At 36.3% G+C, this 13,973-nt stretch overlaps 1 protein-coding gene across 8 annotated transcripts in view; it reads left to right on the forward strand.

Annotated features, from left to right (window-relative positions):
• The window catches only part of FRY (FRY microtubule binding protein), a 403,013-nt gene that overhangs the window by 235,602 nt on the left and 153,438 nt on the right, over positions 1-13,973 (forward strand). For all 8 annotated transcript variants that reach the window (XM_070577933.1, XM_070577936.1, XM_070577934.1 and 5 more), the window contains 4 exons: positions 6,503-6,642; positions 10,981-11,071; positions 11,300-11,379; positions 11,495-11,575. In XM_070577933.1, the coding sequence (XP_070434034.1) occupies positions 6,503-6,642; positions 10,981-11,071; positions 11,300-11,379; positions 11,495-11,575 (392 nt within the window). The remainder of the gene's footprint in view (positions 1-6,502; positions 6,643-10,980; positions 11,072-11,299; positions 11,380-11,494; positions 11,576-13,973) is intronic.

Below are 13,973 nucleotides of genomic sequence, written 5' to 3' on the forward strand. Positions count from 1 at the left end.
AGGGAGGATGTAGCCCTTACCTGGTGGAGGATGTACTGATGATAGTCACTGGATACATTTATACACAAAGGTGAAAATTCTGGCTGTTGAATAAAATAATAACTGAATTTTTATTATTTCATATACCTTCCAGCTATGTATGCTTTCTTGTGGATTTTTTCTGCCCTTGGCTTTTAGACCTTTGCTTATATATAATGATGAAATAAACATGCAGTAAGTTAAATGATACAACCAATTGTACATTGATTGATGTTTTTCTACATGGAGTATTGCTTTGACTTTGTTCCTTAAAACAGTCTCATACAGTAAGTGGAAGTTATTTCCTCTTTGCATAGTAAAGTATGATTACTCTCCAAAGGAGCTTGTGCCAGAACAGCCAAAATTAGAATTCAGATCCTTATTTTTACAGGTGAATTGTCTCACTCTACTTTGACATTGCATAAGAAACCATATGAGAGACAAGAGAAAGTTCATGGGGGTAACTAAGATTGGCAGCATCAGAGAATCCTGAGAAGGAAAGCATTTCAAGAAGAACTTGCTAAATAGTGTCATTTGCTCAGGAAATTTCAAGGGAAATGACTGCAAAAAGGCCATTGGTTGGCTATCGGGTTTCTCCTTTCTGATCTTTCATATGAAAGTGTCGGTATTGTGAGAAGAACAGAAATCAGGTTTGAGGGATGAAGAAGGGAGGCAGGAAGAGGAAGCATCACCAGTGCATGCTGACTGAGAAGTTTCTGGGACATGGACAGGTTATTCGGTCAGAGAGAGGAGAGGAGAGTCAAATGAGGGCTGTGTTTGTTTATGGAACCCTCTTATGCTGAATGCAATACAAGAGCTTAGTGCTGTCTTTCTACCAACGGTTGTGCCCATTCTTCATTTACATTTGGGCTCAACCCTTTTTGCAGAATGGTTGAGGTTCCTGAGAGTCTGGCGTGGAGATGAGTTGGATTTAAAATAATTGGTTTTATTCAACTGATTGATTCTGGTTCCGGAACAGTTACTATCTCAGTGTCCTTTCTCATTTGCTTTGGAGCGAGCTGTTGCCTGCAGCAAATTTGGGGAGCCCGGTGTTCGCGACCTTTCTCTTGTGGAGCTAATGTAGGATAGTCGGTGCTCAGCCACCTCTTCACTAGGCATTTGGAAGGCCCGCGTTTACATTTGTTGGAGCCAGAAAATCTTGGGAATGCAAACTAAGCTACAAGGGTTCTAATGAGGCCCTGATATTTTGTGCTTAGGTAGGAGGTACGTGGGTCTTTTTTTTCCCCCACATTATACCTCAAAGCAACATTTATCAGTTCTGATAAATAAAATTCTATCATCAACTTCTGTCATTCTATCATTAACTTAGCCTATAATCTAATCAAAGTCAAATTTTTTTTGTCTGTGCTTCAGTTTCATTATTTGAAAATGGAAGATGGGAAAAAAGAAACAGACATTTTTAAAGGTCTGTTATATGCCCCACAGGTCATAGTATTTCATTTAGTCTTCATGAAAACCCAGTGAGGTAAATATCCTTAAGTCCCATTTGACAGCTGAAAACACAGAGCTTCAGAGAAACGGCAACAGGCCCAGGCTCATACAGCAGTTAAGGGCAGAGCTGTAAATTGTACCCCAGACCATCTAATCTTATCAATATACTGATGAAATTATGAAAACATGGTTTGTGAAGGATCAGTCATCACATACGTGTTCTGAGAACAGGACTTTAAGTTGCAGCTATTTCTGGTTCAGTGTGACATATTCTTTACTGGTGTCATCTCCATAAATTCCAGATAATTTGCTCAAACATTCTAAGTAACTTCTATTGGGGTTTCCCTCCAGATGTTATGTTTATGTACTTTTGTGAAACCTTAGTTTCTTAACAGTAAAAGTTAAAATGCCATCTATAAAACAGAAAACACATGGTAAATAAATCCATACATAGATGTATAATAGAGCTAAAATAACTTTTTACCATCTTGGATAGTAACAATTTTCCTGGAGAGGAAACAGATGAAATCTAATGTTTCAACATTGATTCTAATGCTATAACTCAGTGAAAATCTATTTCAATTGTGTAAATGAAAAATATAAGCAATTAAGGGTAAAAACAAATTAACTGGCATTGGATTCATGTTAGTGTTATTTAGTGTTTCTTACATTATTCTCCAGTGGGACAGCGTGTTCTGTAAAATGGACCAAGATGTCAAAATCAGATAATGAAGATCTTTTCCTACTTTGAAGGAAAAATATATTTAACATAAAGATTTTTATAATTTTAAGTTTTTATAATAAGTTATTCTTAAGTCTTTGGTGTCTGTCATCACTTATGAAATATTATAATCTAGCAATAGTATGATATGTGATCAAGTAAAAAAATTGCATTTGAGTTACTTTAATAGATCAGTATTTTGTGGTATTTATGGTAAGAACTCTGACCCCCAGGTGCTTGGCCCCCTGAACTAGTTTGAGAAATTAAACCATCAATGAAGTTACTTTAAAATTGTTCATTAAATGCACCACTCATGACTAGTCAGCCTTATTACTGTAAAATATAGAATGACTCCTACTGAGTAATTATTCAAATATTTATATGTGAAGTTTCCTTCTTTGCAGTCAGCAAATATAATAAAATGCTCATGAAAAATTAATGACTTAGCTATAGCATAATAGACAGTCTCTTTTAGTCTATTTATACATAAAATGCCAAAATAAACATTAAGGAAACATTTGCAAAGTACGTTGCCCTCTATCCCCCCCAAAAGAAAACAGCAGTATGAAATAGTTCGGTGATTCTGTGCACTTCGTCTCCTCTAGCTGCACAGTACCGAGCTCATCTATGATGGAAGAATATGATCATTTAAATGCAACAAGAACATCTTTGTAAATGAGCCCGCCCCCTTTCAACAGCAGCACAGAGCTAGAATTCATCTCACCATTGGCTCTGCTTCCCGTAAGTGAAGGAGTTGAGTAACCAAGAAGCCAGCTAGACCTTCCTCCCTTCCTGAGCTTTGAGGGCCAGGTCTTTGCAAATTCCACCCTTCCTTCCTGAAAGCCTGGACTCAAAAGGGCGGTAACAGAGAGATGGAAAAAACACACACATCCACCCAATGCTGACCTTTCATCTCTTCTGAGATGGTCTCAGTATATTTGCCATGGAAAGTATGCCCAGTCGATATAATACCAAGAATGGCTTCAGGATGACTTTTTAATAGGTAGAAAAAGTATTATAGCTGATGTTTGAAGAACACTGTTGATGTTCTCTATGGAGAATGTGAGCCATACCTAAGTGAAGTAGCTGAACATTGTGTGCTGAACAGAGATGTTTAGGGGTCAGACAGGTTTATATCACCTGTTTATATCACAGGTTTATAGGTCTGTAAATAGATAATGGAGCATGTAAATATCCCACACAAGTATTTTTAAAATAAACTTTTTATTTTAGAATTGTTTTGGATTTACAGAAAAGTTGCAAAGATAGTATAGACAGTTATCATACACCCGCACCTAGGTTCCCTATTAACGTCTTACATTATATTTGTCACAACAAAGAAATCAAGACAGATACATATCAATACAGATACATTTATTATTAACTAAACTCTATATTTGTATTTTGTTTGTTTTTTTCAAAGATTTCTCTTCTGTTCAGGATACTACTTTATGTTTAGACATCATGTCTCCTTAAGTCTCCTCCAGACTTACACAAGTATTTTTAAAGTTTTGAAATATAATAGTAGATGCTTTGGGATTTTATTACATATGCACTAGTTAAGACTGAATTAACCCATGGTCAGGGACTCAGAATTCTGATCTGTTTTTCCGCTGTGAGAAGAACCCCCTTCATTTCCCAATTCAGAATATTTTAGATGGTGGTGACTTGAGAAATATCCTTCCTTGTACTGGGGTACCTCGAGAGAGAACTAGTAAATTACTCCTTGACACACCATAATTTGCTTTCCTCCAAAAATTTACTGCTGTTATATCCACAGGAACAACAGGAAAATATGTTGTGGCTGTGGATATTACAGTGTGGGAGGAAGGGCTCTTCTTTTTTAAATAGATATTCTTCAATTAAAAATAAAACTAATGGTGACTCGCTTCACAGGGCAGGCTGAATGCAATAGCCTGTTCATTTTTAACCTATAGTAATCCGTAACTAAAGATAGTGTACAATTTTTTGTACATACATATAGCCATAATTATAAGAGAGAGAGCATGAAATAGGCTATCAAGAAATAGAATCTGAGGAAGAAAGCAATAATTGTTTCGTTCAACCTCAGAGCTTCTTTTAAAGATGACAGTGGAAAGTTCTATTGACATGGAGTGTTTTAGCTCCCATTCTCTAGTTTCCTGTTTTTTAAAAGGAAGTTAGGCCTAGCTGGCTTAACTATAGAAATATTTTAAATTAACTAAGGTTTTCCATTTCTTCTGCCACCTTCCCAGCTCAGGCCGTGATTGCTGCGTGCCTGGAACTGTCGCAGTAGCATCATTCGATTCAAGCACATGTGTGTATATTCTTCTAGCCACCTCTGTTAGCAAACCCCTTAAGTCCAGCCTACACATTCCTGCTACATTAAACCTCTCCAGACACCGTTTTTATGGGCTGATTTCCCTATTCAAAAATCTTTAGGGGCTTCCCATTTTCTCAAGAAGAAAATTCAAATTTTTTAGACTGCTGTTAAATACCTTCTATGATTTAGTTCCAACTTAAAATTGTCAACATTATTTCCCTCCACGCTGGTATACCAAAGTCCCTACACCAGCCAGATTGTCTGCTTTCAGTTGACTCAGAACCTTCATTAAATTAATCATTATAATCATTACCAACAAACAGTTACTTTGCACCTTCACTACCATACGTTTTCCTGCTTGGAGTCTTTGCTTAGTTTCTTTCTTGACTCTCAATTTCTCAAATTTCTACCCTTTCTAAAAAAGGCCCAGGTAAAATCCCACCTTCATCCCCTAGACGTCCCACCTACCTGGTGCCTCAGTGATCTATGTCCTGAGAACTCCTGGTTTCAATGGGCACTCTTAATATGTTGGCATATTTGCGCCTGGTCTTATTTTCTGTATATGTGTACTTATATAGTATCTATACCAAATTGGGATCATACCAATTAAATGACTTTTCATTCATTTTCCACTTAACATATCATGAACATTTTCATGTCATTACATTTTTTGAAATGTGATTTTTAATGGTTTCATCAATACTCTACATCACATTCCACATTGTATTAAGGCATTTCCACGTAGTTGGACATTTAGGTTGTGTCCATTTTTTGCTATAATAAATAATGCTGTCCTGAACATTCTTACTCATATTCCTAAGAGTGGGCTTATTGAGAATGATTTTTATTAGTTTCTTGATATGTGCTTCCAAATTACCTTCCAGATGTGTTATGCCAATTTTTTCTACTATCAGCAGTGTATGGACACGTCCATTTTATTACCGTCTCATCAGCATTAGGTGTTATAATTTGCTTATATTGTTTGTTGATTAGGTAAAACCTATCTCATTGTAGTTTCGCATATTCTGGTTATAAGGCCTTTATCAGATAGGTATTTTGCAAATATTTTCTCCCGTTCTCTGGCCTGTCTTTTCATCACTTTCTTAACAGTATCTTCCTAAAAGCATAAGCTTTTAATTTAGATGAATTTCAGTATATCAAATTGTCACGGACTTTGCTTTTGCTTACTTAAGAAATCCTTGCCTAACCCAAAGTCACAAAGATTTTCCCCTATGTTTTGTTAAGAAGTTTTATAGTTTTAGGTTTTGTACTTAGATCTATGATCCATTTTGAGTTAATTTTTGTATATGGTATGAGATATGGATTCAGGTTCATTTTTTTCATGATAATTAGTAAAAGATCAGGAATCTTTCTAGACAGGGAAATTAGAATAACTGGTCTATCAAAGTCATGTATGTTATTTAAAGAAAAGGGGAGAAGTTTGCCTTTAATATAATACAGAGTAAATTATTGCTACTGATTCATATCTTGAGTCAAATTTGGGGCATACCTCAGATTAGTGGGTGAATGCTTATTGGCAAAAAACCATATATTATGTTACCATTTAGGTTATTTGTTTAGGGGCTAGATTTGCTTATTTCACCTAAACAATTAATGTAATTGTACTAACTAATATATTTATTTATACAACAAGCATTTTTGAGGACCTAAGAAGTACAAGGCACTATATTTCTTAGATGGTATGGGAAAATAATTTCTTTACAGTTCGTGAATAACCTTTATGCAATTAACATCCAATTTCTAGAATGAAAGGGAGTCAAAGTAATTAACTTTCTTGAACCACAAAATTGTTATTATATGAGGAACATCTGTCAACGTTAAGAGACTTGGGCTCTTGGGGATGTAGTAACGAAGATTATTAAAGGAAAGACTGTGATAAATGAGAAAATCTCGTAGTGAACATAGCTTGGAGTTATTTGTGAAATGACAAGTTTCTCGGTAATGGGCACTGCCACCAAAGCCTTTTAATCACTTGTTTTTCTCTGTAGGTCATTAGCTCCATGAGCTCCCTTTCTGAGTACTGCCTGCCTTCCATTCTGCGTACCTTATTTGACTGGTATAAAAGGCAAAATGGCATTGAGGATGAATCACATGAATACAGACCAAGAACAAGCAATAAATCAAAAAGGTACATTTCTTTGGTATAGGAATTATGAGGATTATAGTTTCTTGGTTTTTTTGTTTTTTTTTTTAAAGAAACATAAATCAGAATAAGAGTTATAAGGCATCTGAGTCTTCCCGCTTCTTCACATGGATACCTAGCAGGCGCTGTAGGAGGCCCGTTGTCTAGCAGTGGGACTACTAGTCACTGCCAGCTGTCACAGGTTGAAAGTTCACACATGGCCTTATTTCCACATTGGTGGGGGTGGGTGTAAGGGCCCCAGGTTACCCTCCTGCCTGCTTCTGTCCTGGGCCCTCTCTCCTCCAGTCTACACCTAAAAGCGGAAGGCCTGCTGTGGGCCCTGAATGACACTGCCTGGATATTTTAGTCTTCATTAGTAACCTTGAGTGCCCAATGTGCTGTCATGGGAAGGACGCTGCGCTGGACATTAACAGTAGTCCTGGAGCTGCCACTAATGAGCCGGGTGACGTTGGGCAACACACCACCTCTGTGTATCTCACTCTCTTCATGAGCAAAACAGAGAAGTCAAGTTACACCATCTCCAACTTCCCTTCCAGTGGAGAATTTTGTTTATTTGTTCTGTGGTCCCCTTCTCCTGTGGATTTGAAAAGTGGAACTTGGTGCTAATGAGCACTTCAGCAGCCATAAAACTTAAGATTCTCGTACTGTCGAATGTGCCTCTCCCCAAAATTTAGGTAAATACTTGTAATTCATATGTTTGAAAGCAGCCTACTACAGCAAGGTCGTAAGTATAAGACAGTTTGATATATTCACCTTTTTTTAAAAAAAAAGGGAGATTATTTTCAAAAGTTAGATTTCTCCACATGAATTGATTGTGCATTTTTTAAAGAAGGTAAACTGAAATTAATCACTCAGAAAATCAGATATTAACTACTTCTTGTGAGTGATTTATCTCTCTCATTTTTCTTAATACTCCTAACACATGTTTTTAAATATTGACTTCTCTAGAAATTGAAGACCTATAATTTTACCAAATTGCATTTCATCTAAACTTGTAATTACATTTTATAATATGCTTGAGTTTATGCAAAATTCAATCGTTTATTTATAATTTTGTTTGGGGAGAAATTAATAACTTTTTCATATTGAATAACGTTTTTTTTCTTTTGAGGAAGATTAGCCCTGAGCTAACATTTTCCAGCAATCCTCCTCTCTTTGCTGAGGAACACTGGCCCTGAGCTAACATCTGTGCCTATCTTCCTCTGTTTTATGTGGGATGCCTGCCACAGCATGGCTTGATAAGTGGTGTGTAGGTCCACACCCAGGATCTGAACCAGCAAACCCTGGGCTGCCAAAGGGGAACTTACGAACTTAACCACTGCACCACCGGACCAGCCCCTTGAATAATTTTTTATAGTTAAAAAAGGAATTTTTTTATTGAGATATAATTCACATACTGTAAGATTCACTCTTTTAAAGTGTATAATTCTGTTTTTAGTATATTCACATGGTTATGCAACTATTACCACTGTCTAAATCCAGAACATTTTCATCACCCCAAAAAGAAACCCCATACCGATTAGCAGTCCCTCCTCATAAATACTGTTTTAATGTATCAAATTTTAAAGGTGGAATTTCAGTTCTGTCTGAAAATGGTGCAGACGGTGTGATTAATAAATTAATGGGATTCTTTTTCCCATATTACATGTTAGCTTATGAACAGATGTGCAAACTTTCCTGGGGGTGGAGAGTGGAGCAGTTTTAGTGAGTTTAATTAAGTGAGTTTTAGTTTTGTTCCTCTGTTTTATCAGAATTTAGTTACTAGAACCGGATTTTTCACGAACTTTCTTCATGGATTGAAAATACTAGGTTTTTAATCATGTTACTGATTATTTTCAGAAGATCAGAGTAATCGCTGAGACCAAATACAGAATCAGAACAGTGAAATTCAACTCAGTAGCATTTTAGTTAGCATTTGAAAGTTTAAAATAAGAGAGAGAGAATGTGTGCTTGGGAGAAAGCCAGAAGAATGAGAGAGTTTAGAACATGATGTAGCTAATAATGTGGGTTTCTGTTACTAGAAAAAAGAAAAGAGGAACTTTAGGGAGGAGCATAAGCAACTGAAAACAGTCAAATGTGACGGATGTGTATTTGGGTTATGATTTCTAAGATTAGTATAATATCAACATTTTGACTGCCAAAAAAATTTGTCAAATGCCTCTGGCTCCTGGCAGTTAGACCTCAAACCAGCAATAAAGTTGAATTCTTTATTGGGAAAGTATATGTCTTACTTTTATTTGAAAGCATAAATTGACATTAAATAAAACACAATCAGGGGTTTAAAAATTTTTTTTCTACCAAGAACTGCTACTTTCTCAAGGTCCTCTGGCCCCTTTCGAAGACCCTTATTAACCGTCCAACACAAAAATTTTCTCTCTACTTCTGCTGGTTCTCCTCCCTCTGGTCGTCAGACTTCTTGCTTCCTTATTCCCTGATATCATCTCTAGGTCAGACTTGTGCGTGGCCTCTTTTTTTTTTTTTTTTTTTAATTGAGGTTACGATAGTTTACAACCGTGTGAAATTTCACTTGTACATTATTATTTGTCAGTCGTATTATAGGTGCACCACTTCACCCTTTGTGCCCACCCCTCACCCCTATTCCCCCTGGTAACCAATAATCTGTTCTCTTTGTCCATGTGTTTCTTTATCTTCCACATATGAGTGGAATCATACAGAGTTTGTCTTTCTCTGTCTGGCTTATTTCACTTTACATAATACCCTCAAGGTTCATCCATGTTGTTGTGAGTGGGACAATTTTATCCTTTGTTATGGCTGAGTAGTATTCTGTTGTATATATATATGCCTCATCTTCTTTTTCCAGTCATCAGTTGATGGGCACTTAGGTTTCTTCCACATCTTGGCTGTTGTGAATAATGCTGCAGTGAACATAGGGGTGCATCGTGCATGCCCTCTTTTTTTAATGCAGTTCCATTGTTTTCCTTTCCTCCAGCTGGCAGTAGCACTTTCTAGTTCTAGCGAGTCTTGAAGGACTTCAGTTAGATGGTTTGGTCCAGTGCTCTTCTTTCTGACAGGACTGTTCATAATGATACTGAATGAACAGTTCCTACCCTGTCCATGCATTTCTCCTTGAACCTTAAAGTTATAACTTCCCTTGTTAACCCAGTCTGTCATCCACCAGCCTTAATTTCACTTGCTCAGGGTTACAGAGTTCCTCCAGAAGTTCTTTTTTATGTCTTTTTTTATATCACCTTCCTTTCTTTTCATTCCATCTTGACTGAAGAGAAAAGCAATCCGTATTTAAAATATTTGTGATTTATTTTGAAAATATCTGCCTGAAAAGTTCAAATCCTGTCATTCTTTCCCATAGGTTTTATTTAATATACAATACTTGTATATTGAGCAGTTATGCTTTCGGGAGACTATGCTAAATACTTGACATGTTTTATCTTATTTAATACTCAAGCAAACCTTTCTTTAAGTACTGGTTGTTCCCATTTTGTAGATGGAGAAATTACTGGTAAGTAGAAGAGGCATAATTTTAACCCAGGCCTGTTCCACACCAGAACCAATGCTCTGAGCCACTATACTGTGCCAAGAAACTCAGCAGTCATTTCATTTGTCTGTCTTTGTTCAATTCCAAATTAGCCCTCAGTTGATATGTTAGATAAGAAAAAACGGGGGCTGCAGGGTGGATTCACATTTCCGTCCTTCTGACAGTGTTTAATTCTGCTCTCTAACTTTTGAATGAGTTCAAATGACTCCACTTTTCCCCTTCGACCTCTTCTGCCATCTGCTTTTTAATCCTTCTCTTTTCAACACCCCTTCACTTCTTTCTTCCTTTCATAAATCTCAAGTGGCTAAAGGTCAAGAGGAAAGGGACAGGGCATAAAAATAAAGAAAAGAAAGGCAATTCTCATCCTTTCTCCACCCCCTGTAGTCCCGCTCCAGTTGGTGATCGTATTATTTCCTTACATTGTTTAGCTCCTTTCACAGGATGCCTTCAGTGTACACCTCTCATTTGGTACCCCTGCCTCATGTTTGCGTCCATTTTACAGATGATAGAATTCCCGAGTTGAAGAGTACCTTAGAACAGTCCATAGGATGAGGTCATAGACTCACAAATAGCTATTCAAGTTGACATGGTTGAAAATTTTAAATCTGAAGTCGAATATTCTGCTCCAGTGTTTGTCCCCTGCACCACACTGATAATAGGAATTGCTTTAGCATGTATTTACCACTGCAATCTTGTACTAACAAAATTGGTTCTCAGTCCATTGGGGATGAGTCCTAGATGTTTGATGCATTATATCATTCTGAAAGTGTCTTCAGTGCCATTTATTGTGAATATTTTAAACTTTACAGTGATGAACAGCAGCGAGATTATTTAATGGAAAGACGGGACCTCGCCATTGATTTTATTTTTTCTTTAGTTTTAATAGAAGTTTTGAAACAGGTAGGTCATTAATTTAATGTTACTTTTAGATAAGATTTATTTATCTCAAAACTACTTAAGTTTTTTAAAATATAATTTTATTAAATTATGCATGAATTTCAAATACTGGGTCGTATGAATTATATTTATCAATTGCTAAAGCCTATATATAGTTATTGGAAGTACTCTTACTGATTTGATCTTCTTTTTTCCTTTCCAAGTTAAGAGCTGTCTTTTTTTTTTTTTCAGATTCCGCTTCATCCTATAATAGACAGTTTAATACATGATGTTATTAACTTGGCTTTCAAGCACTTTAAATACAAAGAAGGGTAAAGTAATTTCTAACCTTCAAATTTTGAAGTAGTTGGGTACTTAAAGCTAAATCAAGTTTGCTCTTTTCGGATGACTAGGGATCCCTAACTTGTCTAATTTTATCCTATTTAGGTACCTTGGTCCTAACACTGGCAATATGCACATTGTGGCAGACCTGTATGCAGAAGTCATTGGAGTGTTGGCACAAGCTAAGTAAGTGAACATCAGAACATTTTACCATAAGAGCATGAATGCCTCTTCTATCCCACCCCAGCCCTACCCTCAGGAAGGGGGCGTATGTGAGCCTACAGGGAGCTAGGGTTCTTTTTGTTATCATGTGTGCCCTGTCTCTGAAACTGACTCAAAGCTCCCCCAAGGCAAGTACCAAGGATTTTTCCAATTGGTTTTCGACACTGTCTTTCTCACTTGGCAATTGGGCCAGATCATACCAAGAGTCCATGAGTTTCAGACTACTGCATCAAAGAAAGAGATGGACTAACCAAATTACTTTTCTCTCTGCCTAAATTTTCCAAAGAAGTTTATCAATTTTAAAAGTTTTGTTTTCTATATTCCATGAGTGGGTGGTTCCAATATATCATCCGTGAGTGGGAAAATTCCATTCTAGAATGTCCCTTTACTATAGACCTTACTTAATTCAGCTGAGCTAAAAATGTCCCAGACTCTGTCATGGAAACAAGTCGGGGGGAACATTCTCATTGCTAAATTTATCTGGCCCCATAACACTACTTAGCAGGCTAGAACAAAGTGGTATTAGCCTATTAGGAATAATATACTTCTTCCAAAAGTGATGTCACATCCTATTTGCCTGTCTTCATCTTATTCAGCCCTGAGGCAAATCAGGCAAGATCCTGAATGCCTAGGTTAGGCAACAGGAGCCAGAGACGTAATGTGAATCTAAGCCAAGAGGTCAGTTTAAAGCCACAGTGATGCCCTGAGCCTTGTGAAATGCAACCCTCAGAAAGAGATTTTTATCTTCAAGAGATAGAATGTCCTAACTCAGTAGCATGGAAATACCCAATTTATCCAAAAACAAAATTTAGAAAAAGTTCTTACTCAGCAACCTTACCAAGCTGAAACAGACAAGAACTCAGGAAACAAACCCAAAAAAAATCCCTGACGTCACTTATTTAATGTAACCCAGTTTATCTATTCATCTTGACTACCTATTTTTTCTAACACATGAAACATCAGCGTTAGATGGAAGAGAGGCAGATACATGACTCCAGTGAGAAATATCAAGCTCAAAGACTGACAGCCACAGAGAGGAAAGAAAAACTGGCAAAGCATACATAAGAAGTAAACAAGAGAGTTGTCTGGGCCATTTTGCATGAGACTATAGTGTACTTTCATTACAGCCCATTGTAATAATTGCAGGTCATAAGTCATCAAGGAAAAAAAAAATGCATTTTGAAGAGATTTCCATTGCAATTGAATAGTAAAAGTATTGGCATTTTGAAGGGATAAGTTGCAATTATCTGGTAAATTAATTCATGTGTCTCTACTTCATTCCTAGAAAAGATCAGAAAAATGAATTCTTAATATGTTTTTTTGGCTGATTTGTCAAACCCTGAAACTCTCAACTACTCCTTTGTAATTCCTTTCTAATTATCCCAGCATCATTCTCTTATGCTATCATTTGGAAAGTTTAATATGCCAAAAATGACTTTTTGTGTCTGACTTAGTTTTTGTGAATTATGCATACCAATATCACTTACTATAGAATGACCTTCCTTAGCCACATTGATTTTGAGTTGGTTGTGAGTAAGTAGAGAAACAGTGTCACAATTAAGCAACATTCTAAGGTTGTAGGAATTTCCATATTAGGTCAGATTTATGATCCACCAAGCCAGTGTTTTCTTGCCAACGGTAGCTTTTTTATTTTCGTGACATCAGTATTTGTCCATCTGTTGCAATAGTAGGTATAAGAAATGCCTCAATTTGGACAATGCTCCAGTGCTTTCCAGTCACAAGAGAATCCCTTGGCCAGTAATATAGAGTAATTGCAATGATATATTCTCAACCAATCATTGTGTAGTTATCCTTTATTGATAGGTAGTATAATCTGAAACTGGTATCATATTACAAATTGTCACATTCCTTCTTCTCATAGGTACACCAAGACCGTTACTTTATCACTGCCTTAGAAGAGTAGCTTGCTTTGTTCTCAGGGGGAGAAGAAAGGATGTATGCTTATCTGGTATGGGGTGGTTATCTTTTTTTAAAATAAACTTGAGTAATATAATAATTCTAATTTTAGGTTTTATATCTAGTTCCCAGTGGTAATGCATATGAAATATTTTCTTCGTTATTTCTTTAGTTATTAATACCTAGTTTGTTCTTTAAGTTTTAGCAGGATCACTATTTTTAATCCTACTAATGATAATGCACTTAATTCCTGTCATCAAGGGGAAATTTTTTTGCTCTTAAATGATATTCACCCATAGTGTTGACTTTCTCGAAGTCAGTTAAGTTAAAATTAAATTTTTAAAGGTATATTTTTTGGTTAAAATCTGATATATTCATTTAAATAGTGATGATTGGCTTCTAAGATTCATAAATTTCAAAACTGCTTTCTCTTTATATAATATAA

This window comes from Equus przewalskii, chromosome 16 (genome assembly GCF_037783145.1).
Source record: "Equus przewalskii isolate Varuska chromosome 16, EquPr2, whole genome shotgun sequence".
In the NCBI taxonomy this organism is placed as follows: domain Eukaryota; kingdom Metazoa; phylum Chordata; class Mammalia; order Perissodactyla; family Equidae; genus Equus; species Equus przewalskii.